The 19,826-nt window shown below is 36.9% G+C and overlaps 1 protein-coding gene across 1 annotated transcript in view; it reads right to left on the reverse strand.

Annotated features, from left to right (window-relative positions):
• The window catches only part of mRpL15 (mitochondrial ribosomal protein L15), an 84,941-nt gene that overhangs the window by 41,853 nt on the left and 23,262 nt on the right, over nucleotides 1-19,826 (reverse strand). Inside the window, exon 3 of the mRNA XM_090401890.1 lies at nucleotides 2,452-2,617. Within this exon, the coding sequence (XP_090258016.1) occupies nucleotides 2,452-2,617 (166 nt within the window). The remainder of the gene's footprint in view (nucleotides 1-2,451; nucleotides 2,618-19,826) is intronic.

Consider the following 19,826-nt stretch of genomic DNA (forward strand, 5'->3'; position numbering starts at 1 on the left):
GCTACTTGGAGCTCACCAGATAAACTATATTTTAACTAGATAGACTATGTCCTAATTGACAAGATACATGTCTCCAGCCTGATGGACGTAAGAACATAGAGGTGCTAACATCGACTCAGATCATTATTTAGTATTATCTCTAATATGCGCCAGGATTTCTAATGCTAGAATAGTTCAAGGCACTAAAGTACAAAAATTTGACTGACAAATATAAGGAGTCTAAAATTGTATCTGAATATGCAAATAAGCTACATAAATTGGGGGAAAAAGGTACATAGAAGAAAAAAGAGAGATTACATAAACCATAAGATGGAAGAGCTGGAGGATTTAAAAACTAAGAATGAAGTCGAGATGTTCTATGGAGAGAGAAATAAAACTAGAAAAGAATTTAAGCCTAGACTGACAATATGCAAGAATAAAAATGGTGATACAATAACCAGCCTGGTTGGCTGAGTGGTTTGCATATTTGCTCTCCAGCCAAGAGGCTGGGGGTTTGAATCCTCCAGGAGCCATGAATGTTTGTGATTGTTTGCTGGCCTGGTTGACCAAGTGGATAGCGTATCCGCTCTCCAGCCAAAAGGCTGCGGGTTCAAATCCCACCATGGGCATGGATGTTTGCGATTGTCTGTGGAAATACCAGTGGTGGTTGACAATAGATGCCATTGGTGTAGTTGCGGTCAGTTGGTAATTGAATTGTGGAGAAGGAGTTGTGGAGAAGATGCCCTCCCTCGATGAGTCCTTGGACTCCCTGGAGGTGTCAAATAATAATAATAATAAACAATAAAGAAAATATATTGTTCAGATGGCAGAGACATCATAAAAATCGTTTATCTAAAGAAACAATTTTAGATAATAGTGATATTGGAGGAAGCACAAGTAGCAATGTCTAAATTAAGGAATGGTAAAGCTCCTGGACCAGATAATATGTAGGCAGAACTATTGAAAGGAGGAAGAAGAGAATGCCTCAAACATATGAGTTAATGACTCAAGAATTTGTTTGAGGAATGTGCTATTTATAGAGGGATTAAATAGAATATATAAAGTTTTCTCTAATATCTTATATAATAGACTGTCCAAATATACTGAAAAAAAAAAAAAAATAGGAAGCTATCAATGTGGATTTTGACCAAATAGGTCAACAACAGAGCAAATATTCATGATGGACAAATATTGCAAAAAACACATGAATACAATATAACTACTCATCATTTATTTATAGACTTTAAATCTGCATAAGACACTATTGAAGGCAACAGTTATTTTTGGCAATGATGGACTGAATATCCCAACTAAACTAATTTGATTAGTCCAGATGACAATGAAATCCACTATATGTCATATTAAAATTCAATCTGATTTGTCAGAAGAATTTGAAACAACAAATGGTCTAAGGCAAGGAGATGCATTAGCTTGCTGTTGTTTAATATAGCGTTAGAGAGGACTTTAAAGGACTCCGGAATACAGAGAACAAATACAGTTTATTAGAAGTCAATCCAGGTATTGGCATATGCTGATGACATCGATATTATTGCTAGAACACAGAAGGCTTTGGTAGAGGTATTCATCTCCCTGGAAAACTCAGCAAAAAGAATGGGCCTAAAGATTAATGAAAAAAAGACTAAATACATGGTTTCAAGCCTCAGTAATAATAACATGAATTTATTAGGTTATATAACAACTTGAAATTATAAATTTTAACATGTGGAAAACTTTATATATTTAGATTCCATGATCAGTCATGACAACGATACAAACCTTGAGATTAGAAAAAGAATATCTGTAGCAAATAGATGTTATCATGAACTTTTAAGACATATAAAATCAAGACTCTCTAAAGTAAAATTAGGATTTATAAAACCTTAATTCGATCTGTATCGGTATACGCATTGGAAACATCAAGCATAAACAAACAGGATATAAGACAACTAAGTATTTTCAAAAGAAAAATACTACGAACTATATCAGGACCAGTTAAAGTGAATAATGAATGGAGAACAAGGTATAATAATGAACTGTATCATTTGTTTACAGAACCAGATATTATTACATTCATACAAATTGGTTGCCTGCAATGGGTTGGACATTTAATAATGGAAGACCTAAGACCAGTAAAGAAAGTTTTTCTCTCTAACTCAGGGGGTAATAGATCTAGAGGAAGACCAAGAACTAGATGAGAGGATGATGCGACAGAAGACACTAAAACTATTGGGGAAAATGCAATTGGATGACTAAGGCAAAAAATAAAGAAGAGTGGCAGAAGCTTCTGAGGAAAACTAGGACTCTCAAAGGGTTATTAAGCCAATGATGATGATGACAAAATTTTTCTTGAAAATTTGCATTACCACTATCCAAGAATGACTTTATTTAATATTGTAGTAAAATTACTTAAAGTCGTAGGAATTTCTTATGCTTTATGTTAATCATTCATTTATACTAATTGGTTCATCCTACCTCATCTGTTAGATGAACTCCAAAGTGTCTCTCTAGAGGATCCATTTTAAAGCGATGTGATATGCACAAAGCTGTTAAATCAATAGGTTGTGTGACATCTATGCGTCCTGCGTCAATCCAAAGTTGAAGCTCAGCTAAAGAAAATGGAGGATACTGTCTTCTCAAGCTAGAAAGCACAAAAATTACCAATTATTTAATGCTCCTATATGAAATGTGATTAAAAAAATAATTACTTATAAAGAAAGCAAACCTTTACTTTACTCAGAAGAAATATCTAGAAAAAATTATGAATAAACTTTAAACTGAAACATAATAACATGATGATAAATGTATTTCTCATTGTAAAAATAAGGATAATACCAGAATCTCATTCAATACTCAGCATCAACTGTTTTATCCTCACACTGAATAACCATTTGTTATTCAGTTTATCTTAGATAGCAAAATGTTTCAAATAAATGCCAAGGATCTATCCAGAATCCATGATATGCTTAGGTCTTTTCTTGATAGAAATACTAATGTTTCTGTGATGCACTTTTGTTTTTGCCTCTGTTGTTATTATGTCCCATCCAGTCGTTTTCGACTCTTGGTGATGCTGCGAACAAAGGCTATTCATTCCACTCGGCCTCTTATCCTTCCTTTCAGTAATTGGCAAGTTCTTCTATGTTGTCCTTCTAATAATCAAGTTGGTAAGTCCTTTTATGTTGTCCATCCAACTCTTTTGTTGTCTTCTCATCCCATCAATCTTCCCAACATAACTGCCTTTTCCAATGATTCATCAGCTCACATAACGTGTCCAAAGTATATCAACTTCTGTTTAGCGATCATTGCCTGCAAGGAGCATTCTGTCTTTATATTCTCTAACACCTTATTGGTCATTCTTGCAGTCCATGGGACTTTTAATAGTCTCCTCCACACCCATAATTCAAATGAATCAATTCGCTTTCTTTCTTCTTAATAATCCAGCTTTCACATTCATACATCACTACTGGAAATACCACTGCTTTGACAATTCTAACTTTCGTGGTCTTACACCTCGATCTTTCAAATTTTTGTCAGGTTTAACATAGCTTTCCCCCCCCCCCCCCCCATGACTGTCCTTTTAATTTCATCTTTACATTTATCATCATTTAGTATTCTGGACCCCAGTAAATCATAACTTTCAACCACCTCTATTTTATCTCCCTTAATCATAAATGCATCTAAATTGCCAGAGGCCATCACTGGGAATAGACAGGCCATCACTGTTTTTCTGTTATGTTGATGTTTAAATTAGGCCTGGCTTTATTACTTTCATCTTAACCAATAGAATCAATCATTCTAGATCTTCCTTAGTTTCTGTAAGAAGGTTGTATCATCTGCATATCTTAAATTATTCATTTTTCTGCCAGCAATCTTAATTCCAGCTGAATCTTTGTCTAAATCAACCACTCATAATATATTCATTATAAATATTAAAAAGGTAGGGCGACATTATACAACCCTGTCACACCCCTTTTTCCATTCAAACACTGTCTGTTTCTCCAAAGACTGTTTGTACTGAAGCTTCATGGTTGTCATATAGCTCTCTTATCAAAAGAATTAGATGTTCAGGTATTCCTATTGATCTCATTACAATACACAGTATCTTATGATCCACACAATCAAACACTTTATTATAATCAATAAAACAGATGAATACTTCCTTCTGAAATTCTCTGGTTCTTTCCATTATCCATCTCATGTTTGATATTTGGTCTCTAATTCCTCTACCTCTCCTAAAGACTGCCTGTTCTTGTGGCATTTCTCTATTCACATATGTCTCCAACCTTTTCTGGATCACTTTCTGCATAACTTGACTTGCATGTGAAATTAAAACAATGGTTCTTATACTTCTCACAATCAATGGGATTTGATTTTTTTTTTTTTTTTTTTCTGGGATGAATACCGATGTTTTCCAGTCTCTAGGCCAGTATATTTTCTTCCAAACCTGTTGACAAATTTCAGTCAATATATTCACTACATCATCCCCAATTGTTCTCAATAATTCTACTGACACACCATCAGCTTCAGGAGCTTTTCCTTTTGGCAACTGTTCCATTGCTGATATCACTTCACTTTTCATTATCATGGGTTCCTCAAAAAATTCTCTTTCAATATTATTATATGTACAAATCCTCCACATACTCTTTCCATCCTTTTTAATACTTTTATAACTCCTAATATAGGGATAAATTTCCCTGTAACATTTATTTTTCTAAACAGACCCTTGTTCTACTCATCATATTGCTTTCTTCAATTTCCTTGCACCTTTTGTTTAGATGTTTTTCCTTATCTTTCCTAGCCTGTCTTTGGAAATCTGCACTCAGTTATCTAACCCTTTCTTTGTTTCTCTAAAGTTTAATTTTCTTCTTTCTTCCACTACTTGAATAGCTTCTTCTGACAACCATTTACAATCTTTCTTTCTTGTTGCTTTATTTAGTGTCTTCTTTGTTGCTTCCATGACTGTACGTTATTTCTTCCCATAGTTATTATTATCATCTAAGACCTCCAGGGAGTCAAGGACACAGTGAGGGAGGCTATAAATCACCCAAACCAGTTATCATACCTTCCCTTAAATTCATTCACACTAGATGCACTCACTACCCCTAAAGGCAACCATTCCACTTACTCACTGCTCTCTGGGAGAAAAACCTAGCTCTTACCCCTTTCTTGACTGCAAACAAACTTAACTTCCTCGGATACTCCCGTGTTCTCCATGAGGACATCCAATTAGTTCTTCTAATTCTCTTCCTGTTTTCTCCAAACTTTTTAATTTCTTTCTGACATCTACTTTAAATGCTTCATTTATAGCATTTAAATCAAATCTGATACTGTCCTTTTGTTTCTTCTTAGCCCTTAATTTCAATTTAACTTTGGCTATCAATAATTCATGATCTGTCCCAAAGTCTGCACCAGGTAGTTTTTGCTGCTTGGATAACATTCCACCTTCTGCTGGCAACAATATAATCTATCTAATTTCTGTATTCTCCATTAGGTGAAGTCCATGTGTACAATCTTCTTTTATGTTGTTGAAAGCAAGTGTTTGCAATAAAGCATCTGTTCTCAACTTAAAATTCCAACATCCTTTCTCCTGCTTCATTCCTCAGTCCTAAACCAAATTTTCAAGTGATGCCTCATTCTTCTTTTGCCTCTAATGCATCCAATTTATAAACAACTGGTATATTTGCCATCTGACCATACATTCATGTATTAGCACTGATGGTTTATTAATCCTATCAGCAGCTTGAAAAATTTTGTGCTGGCTTACCAGTCAGGCAAATATCTCACTTGTCAGATATTAGCCTACATGTACTCTACCACAGTTGCCTATTATATGAGTCACATGTTTATTCCTGGATGTGGTCAAATGATAAGCTTTTGTTAATGCTATGGCTAATTTTTACCCTGCATACCAGAGTTGAAGTAAATATGTTAACTACCTATGTATTAGTATGTTTATGAGTCTATAAAAAAAAAAAAAAAATTCATGAATTTAAGTGATACAAGACCATTTATTATTGTTTTTTTTTATCAATAATACCACTTTTTTTGCTATGTTTTCACTTCTAACACTTATGTCTTGAATTGCCTATGTGGGAAAAAAAAAAGCATACAATTTATTTTCTGCCATTATAAACAAACTTTGAAAACATTTAGTATCCTAAATCCTCTTAATAAAATAAAATTCTTAGGTGTACAATTGCATGCTAAAAAACTTTTCTCAACTTTCAAACTTAACACAATATTATTTTAATATCATAAATTAAGCTTCAATTTTCCAGCTAACTGATCAGGTATCATAAGCTTTTTCATGTAATTTAAGGAAATTATTACAATGTAGCTCTCATCATCATCAAATTCCTGCCATGTACCCTCATGGGGTGTACAGGATATGATAGTACTACATGAAAAAATTACATCATTACTAACTTCCTATCTACAATTTTCCTCCAAATCAGTCTGTTACTTGTCAAGACTCCAACATTATCAGATCTTATATTTCTATCATCTAAGGTACTTTGTACCGTATCAATCCACCCACATCTTGGTCATTCTCCTGCCAACCTGGCAGAGAACACTTGTTTTGCTAATCTTTTCTCTCCAATTCTATTTAAGTGACCATACCACCTGAGATTAGCTCTGCTAACGCATTCCTTGATGCTGACAATGTCAAGTTCTTTCCTAATATCCTCGTTTTTAATATGATATTGCCATTGATGCCATCTGTTCACGCCTATAATCTTTCACAGGACTCTCATATCTGCAGTCTCTAGTCTTTGGTCAATTGTTTTACTTCTGACCCAGCTCTCAGATCCATAAGTTAAAACTGGTTTAAACACTGTCTTGTATACAGCTAATTAGTGTTCCAACTAACTTCTCTCTTATTCCATATGAATTTATTCAATTGACTTCCCACAATACCAGCTTTGCTGATTCTGTTGTCTATTTCTATACTGAATTTAAAATCTTCACTAAAAATCGTGCCTAAATAGCTGAAATGTTTTACTTGTTCCAGAGGTTCTCCATTCACAACACAGTTGACATTTTCAATGATTCTGCCTATTTTCATTGTCTTTGTCTTTTTATCGCTGACCTTCATACCATATCTATTACAACAGTTATTCAATTTAGTCAGGGAATATTGCAGACTTGTAGGGAATTTATTTAGAAGTATAACATCATCCACATAAAGCAAAGAGCTGACATTAACATCTCCAATTTTCATATCATGTTTAATACCACTTTCCTTCATAATGTGATCAATATAGATAATGAATAACAGAGGGGATAACGTACATCCTTGTCTCACACCAGATTTAACATTAAACCATCTTCCTGTACTTCCTTCAATTCTAACTGCTGACTTACAACTCAAATAAAGACTAAGTATTGCTTGATATAATGCCTCATTGACACCATATAACTGTAGCATACTGAATAGCTTCTCTCTTGGCACCTTGTCATATGCCTTTTCCAAATTGACAAAACTTAAATACAGATCTTTGTTACATTCCCATGCTTTCTCGACTATTTGTCGTAAAGTGAAGATCTGATACTGACAGCCTCTATTTGGCCTGAATCCAGCTTGTTCTTCAAAAAGCTTTTCTTCCACAATTCTTCTCAATCATTTCTCAAGTATACTTGCATAGATCTTGCCAGGAACACTTAGTAGGGAAATACCTCTGTAATTCTCACATGCAATTTTATTTCCCTTTGTATATATGGGTACCATGAGAGTTCTACTCCAATCATCGGGAATTCTTGCCTCTGTCCAGGCTTTCTGAACCATGCAGTGCAGCCACTGTAAGACTTTTACACCACCATACTTCAGCATTTCTGGTCGAATATCATCCGCTCCTGCTGCCTTTCCACATTTTAAGCCTTTGATGGCTTTTTCTACTTCAAGTATGGATATGTATTCCTGACTGCATGCCTGGTCAGTGTTTTTTACCACTGTGCTATCATCACTGCTTGTTTCATTTAGCAGTTTTTCAAAGTAATTACTCCATACTTCAAGGATATCTTTTTCTTCCGTTTTCATGTCACCTTTATCATCTCTAACACCTTTTACAGCACTCTTTCCTCCATTCCTAAGCTTCTTCAACAACCTCCAGAATATTTTGCGACCTTCTTGATATTTATTTTCTATATTCTTGCTAAAGTCCTCCCATGACTTTTTGTTTAGCTAGTTTTACACAGTGTTTAGCATTCTTGCATTTGTCTCTGTATTCTCTAAGAGCACAAGCTGACTTATTTGACAGGAACTTTTGATATGCTTTCTTCTTTACCTTCACTGCCTCTTTAACTTCCTGTGTCCACCATGGAGCTCTAATTTTTCTATCCTTGCAGACAACTTCACCACATGCCTCTTTAGCTGAGTCAATCAGGGCTTTCTTCAAGGCTTGCCACCGAATCTCCAAGGTTTGATTCCTGTTCTCAAACTCTTTCATTTTTTCTTCAATAATCTTTGTGTATTTTAGTCTACAGTTCACATCTGAGAGCTGCTCAACATTTGTTCACTTTAAAACTTTCTGACATGTTATTCTTTTCAATATGAAATTCAATTTTATCCTGCTCAAGACTAAATAGTGATCATTTCCAATTTCAAATCCTCTGTACACTCTGGTGTCCTGCACCAGGGAGAAATCATCACTATCAACAATAACATAGTCAATGAGATTTTTCTTATTCCTAGCCACTTCTCTCCATGTGAATTTGTGCACATTTTTATGTTGGAACATGGTGTTAGTAATAACCAGTCTATGTCCTGAGCAGAAATCCAACAGATATTTGCCATTATTATTAGCTTTGCTCTTTTCTCCAAATTTTCCCAAAATATTTTTGTATGTGTCACAATCATCTACTCTGCTTTTTAGATCCCCAACAAGGACCAACTTTTCCTTTTTCATTGTGTCAGTTGCTTTTTCTAAAGCCTCAAAAAATTCCTCCACTTCTACCTTAGTAGAACCTTCTGCGGGACCATAGGCACAAATAAGTCTCATTGTCCAATTCCCCATTCTTATATTTGCCCACATTACTCTACTTGACTGCCTGCCATTCAAGACGATTAGCCTCGTATTTTGTGTTGAATACTATGGCTGCTACTCCTTTTCCTTGATTGTCATTGCCTGAATATAACATTTTGTATTTATTACTCAGAAAGATCTCACCAGTTTTTGTCTTTTTTATTTCAGTCACCCCTGTTATGTCAATCTGGTACTTATCTAATTCCTCAGCTAGCACCATTTCTTTGCCATTCAGACTTCTTATGTTGATAGTACCGATCTTTAACTCTGGTGATGTTGAGTTGGGGTGTGTTTTCAGATATGTTCCAGCAGCTGACTTTTCGATATTCGCCCTGGTTCCCTGGCGAAAACATAGCTCTGGAGATCACAAAATCTGCTTTGGGGAGGGGAGAGGTGTTTATCAAACAGCTACTCTTTATTGTCCAGCACTGGGATGAATCCCAGTGATGTAAAACACTCAGAGATCAATAAGAATGAGCAGGGGAAAAAAAATTATAGGCATCTATAGTTAAAGTGATGTCTGGCAATCTTAGGAAACTTTGTTATGCTTTAAATTTAGGCTGACTTCAAATTTTGCATCCATATGCACTACTTGGAAAGAAGTCAACTGACATCATAGTGTGAGGAACAAACAGCCATGATACCCACCTTAATAAGATGTCGGACCTCCTTTTGCTGCGATGACTGCAGCAATCCTTTGGGACATACTTTCCACAAACATTCAATGGGAATTTTGGACCATTCTTCCTGCAGACATGTAATGAGGTTGTGGGATGGACGTCCTTTGACCTCACCCAATGCTCCACTTCATCCAACAGATGTTCAACAGGGTTGAGATCAGGGCTCTGTGAAGGCCAGTCAAGTGTGGTGACGTTCATTTTCACAAACCAGGCAGTTACAGCAGCCTCATGACAAGGTGCCCTGTCTTACTGAAAGAGAAAATGGTCAGTTCCATAGAAACAGCACCAAGAAGGAAAGCATTACATTGTCCAGAATATTAAGATACCTCTTGGAGTTCAATGTTCATGGCACTACAAACAGATGTCTGAGTCTAGTTTACCCACTGAATATCTAGACCTAGAATTTCCATGATTTTCCCCATATCCCACAAAAAAGTGAATATGTGGTGTGCACTTATAAACACAAAAGTATTAAGATTTTTTTCCCCCTTTGGAAAGAGAAAGAAAAACAAACAGTATTGCTTTTTTTTAATACATTAGAAAATTATATTCTTTCGCTTCTTGAAGAACCTCCTGATATAATTTCCAACTAGATAGTGCATTCTAACAGTTTGTAAACAGTATGCAACAAACTTTGATACCCATTTCAGGAAAGAGAGTCAGTGTTAGCTCTGTGAGTGTAATTTAGTACTAACACTGAAGTTCTTTTTTTTGGGGGGGGGGGACTTCACTGTCTATCATTCACAATATTTTATAGCATTAAGTCTTAATTTTTTCAACTATATATTACTATTATTTAAAATCTTAGTATTTAAAAAGCTGGCATTACTTTTTTTGAAAACTGTGTAGTTGAGATCTAACAAAACTAACAATTAGGATTGAGAAACCTATTATTTTCCTACTTCTTTCACCTACTAGAAGAAAACCAATAATGAAGTCTCTTAATAAAATAACAAAAGGAATTTAATTAAAATAATAATAATTTATGATATTTATATTTAATTCTACAGTTATGGTCCTTGCTTTTTATTGTATGTTCTGAATTACTAAAAGTCAATTAAGATATAAATGTAATTTAATTTTCCGTTATTAATTTTGTATTGCTAGTATTATTATTATTACCTCCAGGGAGTCAGGGCCTCATCAAGAGAGGCCACATACTACATGCACCAGCTATCATACATATTCTTGAATTCATCCACACTGTTGCACACACACAACATCCAATGGCAATCCATTCCAATCACGAACCACCCTATGAGAGAAAAATCTAGCCCTCACCTCCGGCATTCATTTTCAGCGTCCAAGGATGCCCTCTTGTCCTTTCCTCCCCTTCCATAAAATGAAAAATTCCATCAACTGAAATCGTGTATGATCCTTTCAGAAGTTCGTAAGTCTCAATTCTTTCTCCTATTTGCTACATGGCCCCTAAACTTCAACTTGTTAGCTATTAACACTCCAAGATCCCTAGCCTCATCAGTTTCTTCTAGCAATAACCCACCATATAATATGACATTGGATATTTAATCATGCCAAAGTGCATGACTATGCATTTACTGACAGTGAACTAACATCCATTTTCCCCATGCCCACAATACCAGCCTATTCAAATCATTCTGGATGTACTGCATATCAGCAGCATTCCTGATTACCCTGCCTATCTTTGCATCATCAGCATATAGCTGTATGTTGCATATCAAATCCTTCCCAATATCATTAATGTACAGATTGAATAACAGTAGACTAAGGATTGATCTTTGTGGTACACCACTAGTTACCAGTATATCACTTTTTGATATCTGTCAGTCAGCTATCCTCTTATCCATGCTAATATTTTATAATCCAAACCCATATCCACCAATTTATGCAACAGTCTTCCATGCTGTATTCTGTCAAAAGCCTTAGCAAAATCCAAAAGTATCATGGTGTATCCATTCCCCTTGTCTAGTTCAATGGTAACATTATTATAGAACATGAGCAAGTTGCTAAAATGTGACCCTCCCTTAGTAAGCCCATTCTGTTCGTTGAAAAGTAGAGATTCACTGTCAGCCCATTTCTGAATGCTATCCCTAACAAATTTTTCCAAAATCTTCATTACCACTCCTGATATACTGATTGTTCGATAGTTTGACACATCAGTTTTTGCACTATCCTTGTGTAATGGGATTACCATACATTCTTTCCATTCCTGTGGAATCTTTCTTGTTCTGAGACTCAAATTATATAGACTGGTCAAAGAAACAGTCATTCAGATGAACATTCTTTTAGCACTCATGCTGATATCCCATCAGTCGCTATTGCAGAATAGGGACTGATGTCTGTGCAACATTCAACTATTCAGTCTGTGCAACAGCTGATACCTCCGCTTCATACACTTGAGTTTCTGCATTCAGTGAAGAGGTAGCAGTGAACTCAATGCTGCATACACCAGGTTGATAGCTCCTAGCAAAATGGGCACTCAAATTGAACAACCTCTTCTGCAATCAGAAGAGTTATTCTTTCATATTCATTCTTTCTTTTACTTGCAGCATATCGATAGAATTCTTGTGGGTTGTTTTTAGCTTGCAGAGCTAATTTCTTTTCATACTCAGACTTAGCTTTCTGTGACCATTCTAGCCTGCTGCTTAAAATTTTCATAATGGACATCATCCTTATGCACACAGTATTCCTTCCACATCATGTTTCTTACGAATCTGTTGCTTAATAAGATTACACATCTATTTGACACCTACCTTATTTATTCTTTGAACTTTTGGGACACATTCTGATATTGCATCATTTAAGTATTTTTTAAATGCTTCCCATGCACTGTCAATATTCTGCCTATCCAGCAACTGATACCATTCCAATGAACTTAGTATACTCCACAGATGGTCATAAGTTCCTGCTTTGCAGTTCAGCATGTAACCTATTCTGAATGGAACATTCATAAACTTAGTAAAAAAAATTCTTAGTAAAAAAATAAACTTAGTAAAATTCATAAACTTCCCAAGTGAGTACCGCATGATCACTGTCACCAACCGGAGGCAGAATAGTTATGTCTTTAACTGAAACACCCTGTGACACTATAATCAAATCTAACACTCTTTGACCTCTAGTTCCTTCTGCCATATGCTGCTTGAAGTTGTCTCACAAGAGCTCAATAATTTCAGTTTCATTCTTCTCGTGAGATTTTACTGCTACCCAATCGATATTTGGAAAATTAAAGTTTCCCATTATGATTACTCTTTCCGCACCCATCATCTCAATTTGGCAATGCATTTCTTCATCACCAGCAACTAATCTGCCAGGTCTGTAACAACACCCCACTATGTAATTGATCTTGTTAGATTCCACCTCACACCAGATGGCTTCAAACTCACTGCCACATGAAATACTGTTAGTAGTAGTAGTACTACAATCATAGGTCTCAACACTAAATGGATTCAAGTCATTCAATATCATTAGCAGCACACCCCCCCTGCTCTCCTATCCTGTCTATCCTTCCTAAATATACTGTACCCTTTACACACCCAATACCAGTTAGTATGCCCAATTCTGATAGCCAGGTCTCACTAATGCCTACAATCTAAGATCCAACATACTGACCAAGGCAACAAACTTGTTGCTATCAGAAACCCTTTTTTTCTGATACTTCTGGAATTCATTTATAGACACAATAATCTACTGCATGTTCTTTTGTATACTTTTGTCTGCATGACACAGTTGGACAACTTGCAAATCTCTATTCTTCTCTAGTGCCTAATAAAATCTCTATTCTTCTCTAGTGCCTAATAGGCGGTCGCTTGGTGTCGCACGGATTAGATCGTCGGCTTGTCGTGAGCTCCTGGAAAGATCAGTATTATTTTGTGTTAACATTAGATATTTTACCAGAATTTTAAGTAGTATTGTTTGCTTTTTGATTCTTGGTGTGTCTGTGCAATTTTTGCGTGTTTTCTGTTATTTTAATTATTATTTTTAAGAAAAGATAGCGTACACATGGCACCGATAAAGAAAAAAATGGCGGCCAGGTCGCCATGCTTGCTTAAGAGTTTTGATGTAAAAGAATTTATGCAATGTGCTGTCTGTGAGATGTATGCCTTGCGAAGAGCGGTAGGAGTCTGGTTAGAAAGTGATAGTGGAGTTAATATGTGTAGAAAGTGTAAAGAGAATGAAGACTTCAAGCGTGTTTCGTGTATCGAGACTGATATCGTTAACGGTAGTCAGAATGTAGAAAATGGCGGTGTACTAGAGAATTGCGTGGTAGTGCCAGATATGTGTGAGAGCGTCGCTGAAAGTGTAAATGAAGGTAGAAACACCGAAGGAATGGATGATTTGATCGATAATGAAAATGGTGAGATAATTGCGAGTAGCGAAATTGCCCGTTTACATGGCGCGATACACAGAGCCAAACGACAACTGGAGCGTATGCAAAAATGTGTGTTGAACGTACCGACAAATAACCGGCGGAAGTCTGTGACGGCAAAAAATAGAATGTACGTAAACGTCAATAAAATGAAGGAGCGAGTGCTGTATGGGGATTCGCTATTAAGAGGCGTAATAATTGAGAGTTTAACGAAGTCGTACCAGCCGGGTGCGAACATAAAGGACGTCAGCGAATCTATTCGACTGCAAAAACAGAGGGTGAAAGAGATGATAATAGTGGCAGGAACGAATGATTTGAAAGAGGACAAAATGGAAATGATAGAGGATGTGAGGGAGTTGTTTGAGGTAGCAAAAGAGAAGAGTGAGAGAGTTAGGATGGTGAGTATCTTACCGCGGTATGACAGCGAAGTGTTTAGAAGGAGGGCCATAATTGCCAATGACTTTATGCGTGGGTTATGCATGGAGAGTGGTGTGGAATTTGTGGATGTGTGGAATGAGTTCGATGGGCGAAAGGACTTATATAAGATGGATGGGTTACATTTGAATGGAGTTGGTGTACGGAGACTTGAAAGAGTGTTGATGAATGATGTGGAAGTGGATGTACAGACTCAGGGAAACTAGATTTATTAAGAGGGGGGGGAGTAGATATGCAGACTTTAGGGGGGGCAGTTAAGTGTATGAATGAGTATATTACGCCCGGGCGAGTACGACGGACAACAAATCAGAATGGGATAATTAGTATAAGGAATCAAAGTAGGGATGGGACAAATGGGCTTCTGCGATTCATGTACACTAATGCCAGGAGTATTAGGAACAAGAAGGAAGAGTTTTTGGCCATGGTTGGCACTTCCAGGCCACAGGTTGTCGGTATTAGTGAAACATGGCTGACAGAAGATGATAAAGCTAGTGGGATTGAATGCGATGGGTATAGCGTGTTCAGGAGTGACAGGGTGAATAAAAAGGGGGGAGGAGTGTTATTGATGATAGCTGATGAGCTTCAGCCAAGGAGTATAGAAGTTGAACTGCAGGATGGGGAAAAAAGCACATTTGAGGCTGTTTGGTGTGAGATACAATCTAGCAGAACAAAATATACAATTGGGTGCTGCTATAGACCGGGTGATGGAGTGGATGGTGGGAATAGTATGCATAAGCAAATAGAAGAAATGAATGGAAGGAGGGTAATTATTATGGGTGATTTCAATTATGGTAACATTGACTGGAAAGAGGAGAGGGCACATGGGAGGAAGGAATTGGATTTTATGCAGTTATTAAGGGACAACTATCTACGGCAACATGTATTGGAAAATACCAGGGGGCAGAGAGTGCTGGACCTAGTAATTGCAACTGAGAATGTAGCTATAACGAACATGACCATGTTGCCACCAATTGGTGAGAGTGACCATAAGGTCATGACTTGGGAGGTGGCTAAAGGAGTCGAATTTACAATTAAGACAGGGTATATGTGGAATTACCGGGCTGGTAAGTATGACAAGCTTAGGTGTGTGCTTGGCTCAATGCCATGGCATGTAAAACTGCAAGGGCTGGATGTTGATGGTGCATGGGAGGTGGTTAAGAACTGTTTGCAGGAGGCAATGGTTGACTGTATACCAAGAGTCCGAATAATAAATCAGGTAGGGGTTAAATGGATGAATAACACTATTAAGCTTGAGCTGCAAAAAAAGAAACAATTGTGGAGGGAATTTAAGGAGAAGGGTGACCATCAGGTGCATGAACAGTATAAAGCTCAGGCCAGGATGGTAACAAGGGTGGTAAGAAAAGCAAAAGCAGATTACGAAAGGAAATTGGCCATGCAGGCTAAAGAGAATCCCAAACAGTTTTTTCAATATGTTGCAAGTAAAAGGAAAAATGCTCATGGTAGAATGATCTTAAAAAATGCTGAGGGTAGGGAGGTAACTGAATCAGTCGATGTTGTGGAATTACTGAGCGAGCACTTTGCAAGAGTATATCATCCAGGTGGTGGCTTTGCGGAAATGGAGGAACCAACAGCTTATACTGGAATTGTGATGAATGAGGTAGAGGTAACTAGTCTATTACAGAACCTCAATGTCAATACATCTGTGGGATTGGATGGTATACCAGCTCGTGTCGTACGTGAAGCGGCCAAAGAATTGTCAGTGCCCTTGACCATTATGTTTAATTTGAGCCTCAGGACTGGGTCAGTCCCAAGGGGGTGGAAAGAGGGGAAAATAGTTCCACTGCACAAAGGTGGTTCCAAGGCTGCTGTTGAAAATTACCGGCCAATCAGCATAACAGGAATCATTATCAAGGTCTTAGAGAAAATAGTCAAGAGGAAAATACAAGATTGGATAGAAGAAAATGGGATACTGTATCGGGGACAGCATGGTTTTGTGAAGGGTAGGTCATGCCTCAGTAACTTGCTCACGTATTATAACACAGTGACGGCTGAACTGGATAAGGGTAATGGGTTTACAGTGATTCTGCTGGACCTTGCTAAGGCCTTTGACAGGATACCACATGGAACTCTAATCAGTAAATTGCAGCATATGGGAATGGACATAGGGTTGGTGAGATGGATAGGAGGGTGGTTGACGGAGAGATATCAGAGAGTGGTTTACTCAGGAGTAGAGTCCACTAGACGGCCTGTGACTAGTGGTGTACCACAAGGATCTGTTCTTGGACCACTGCTGTTTAATTTGTTCATAAATGATATAGGAAAGGATCTGAGAGGAACAGTTCATTTGTTTGCGGATGATGCGAAGTTGGGTAGGGCAATAGTGAATGCAGATGACGTCAAAATTTTGCAGGATGATTTGGATAGATTGGAGGTCTGGGCTAGGGAGAATGGATGTCAATTTAATGTGGCAAAATGTAAGGTTATGCATTTTGGGGTGAAAAGATGGGAGGCAGTTTACTGCATTGGTGGAACCGTGCTCCAGGAAATTGATGAGGCACGAGATTTAGGAGTGTTGGTGGATAAGGAATTGAAATTTAGGGGACACATTGCAAAAGTGGCCAAATCAGCTCATCAAATCACTTGGTTGCTGAAGAATACGTTGACAAGCAGAGACAAGCAGGTTATTGTTCCTCTGTATCGAGCCTTGATAAGACCTCATCTCGACTACTGTGCTCAGATTTGGTCACCTAGGTTTCTTCTTGATGGGGAGGAGGTGGAGAGGATCCAGAGGCGAGTGACCAAGATGATAGCAGGTCTGTGGAATGAACCGTATGAGAACAGGTTGAGGATTTGTGGGTTGCAAAAATTGGTTGATAGGCGGAGGAGGGGAGATATGATTGAGACATTCAAATTACTGAAGGGTTTCTATAAAATTAATTCAGAAGATATTTTTGAGAACAGGGCTGGTTGTGGGAGGACTAGGGGACATCCATGGAAACTGGGCAAAAGTGTGGTTAGTAAAGGTGTTAGAGCTGGGTTCTTTACTTTTAGAGTAGTGAATGAGTGGAATGCGCTCCCTGAGTCTGTGGTGGATGCTGTGACAGTGAATGAGTTTAAGGCGAGGTATGATAGATACTGTATGAATGTCGAATAGTTGTGATGAAAATGATTTGGGGCCTCCCTCGATGAGTCTAATGACTCCCTGGAGTTGCCCGTAATAATAATAATAATAATAATAATAATAATATATGTAGACATCTTTGCACATGTTTAATGGGTCTGAACTGGAGGAACACAAAGTTGAAATTGTTCTCTCCTCATAATCATTTCCATGATAATGCCCATTCCAGTCATTAGCACAATTACATAACATTGTCACTTCTTACACTCATATTCTCAACATTCGTCTCATTGTAATTTAGTTTCTCTGATTCTCTCTGTTAGGTCTCATACCAGTTATTAGTTTTTCAAGACTCCTGATACCAAACGCATTAAGGTGTAGGCCATTCCTTTTATACAAATCTAATCTTCCCTCAAACTTGCTCCACACATCCAAAAATTTACAGCCATGCCTTCTACACAGCTTGCACATTGAATCATTTGCCATCATAGCCCTTCTTAATTCATTTTTATCATATCGATGTAATATATTTACTATCTACACTCTTCACTGAAAAACTGAAACAAACATATGAAAAATGGAAAGAGAAACAAGATATCAAGAAAGAAAGAAGGACAAATTACATGAAAGAGTTTGGTATTGGCCTGGTTAGTTGAGTGGTTAATGTACCTGCTTTCCAACCAACAGGCTGTGGGTTTGAATCAACTATAAGCACATATGTTTGCGAAGGCCTTTAGGTGGGAGATGAATTTCAATTTCACAATTATTCATTGTGAAAAACAAAATGTTCAGTCTAGTAGACTGATTAAGTACATGTGAAACAAATCAATAATAGAATGAGTCAGTGAAAGAATGAAAATATTCCTTTAAAGATAAAGGAGATCTCTAAAGTATAGATTTAATTTATAAGGTTGGGAATCCAATTAGTTTTATAATTATCAATTTAATTTTATTTACAATGTATATAGTGTTTTAGTTTCATCATCATCATCAAATTCCTGCCATGTACCCTCAAGGGGTGTACAGGATATGATAGTACTACATGAAAAAAATTACATCATTATTAATTTCCTCTACAATTTTCCTCCAAATAAGGTCTGTTACTTGTCAAGACTCCAACATTATTAGATCTTATATTTCTATCGTCTAAGGCAGATTGAACCGTATCAATATCCATCTATATCTCGGTCTTCCTCTGGGTCGTTTTCCTGCCAACCTGGCAGAGTACACTTGTTTTGCTAATCTTTCATCGCCCATTCTGTTTAAGTGACCATACCACCTGAGATTAGCTCTGCTAATGCATTCCTGGATGCTGACAATGTCAAGTTCTTTCCTAATATCCTCGTTTTTAATATGATATTGCCATTGATGCCATCTGTTCACACCTATAATCTTTCTCAGCACTCTCATATACGTGGTCTCTATTCTTTGATCAAGTGTTTTACTTCTGACCCAGCTCTCATATCCATAAGTTAAAACTGATTTGAACACTGTCTTGTATACAGCTAATTTAGTGTTCCGACTAATTTCTCTCTTATTCCATACGAATTTATTCAATTGACTTCCCACCATACCAGCTTTTCCGATTCTGCTGTCTATTTCTATATTTAATTTACCATCCTCAGTAAAAATCGTGCCTAAATAGCTGAAATCTTTTACTTGTTCCACAGGTTCTCCATTCGCAACACAGTTGACATTTTCAATGATTCTGCCTATTTTCATTGTCTTTGTCTTTTTATTGCTGACCTTCATACCATATCTATTACAACAGCTATTCAATTTAGTCAGAGAATCTTGCAGACTTGTAGCGGATTTATTTAGAATTATAACATCATCCGCATAAAGCAAAGAGCTGACATTAACATCTCCAATTTTGATATCATGTTTAATACCACTTTCCTTCATAATGTGATCCATATAGATAATGAATAACAGAGGGGATAATGTACATCCTTGTCTCACACCAGATTTAACATTAAACCATCTTCCTGTACTTCCTTCAATTCTAACTGCTGACTTACAACTCAAATAAAGACTAAGTATTGCTTGATATAATGCCTCATTGACACCATATAACTGTAGCATACTGAATAGCTTCTCTCTTGGCACCTTGTCATATGCCTTTTCCAAATTGACAAAACTTAAATACAGATCTTTGTTATATTCCCATGCTTTCTCGACTATTTGTCGTAAAGTGAAGATCTGATACTGACAGCCTCTGTTTGGCCTGAATCCAGCTTGTTCTTCAAAAAGCTTTTCTTCTACAATTCTTCTCAACCGTTTCT

Source organism: Typopeltis vanoorti, chromosome 12, assembly GCF_054136105.1.
Source record: "Typopeltis vanoorti isolate ZY-2024b chromosome 12, IOZ_Tvanoo_1.0, whole genome shotgun sequence".
NCBI lineage: Eukaryota > Metazoa > Arthropoda > Arachnida > Uropygi > Thelyphonidae > Typopeltis > Typopeltis vanoorti.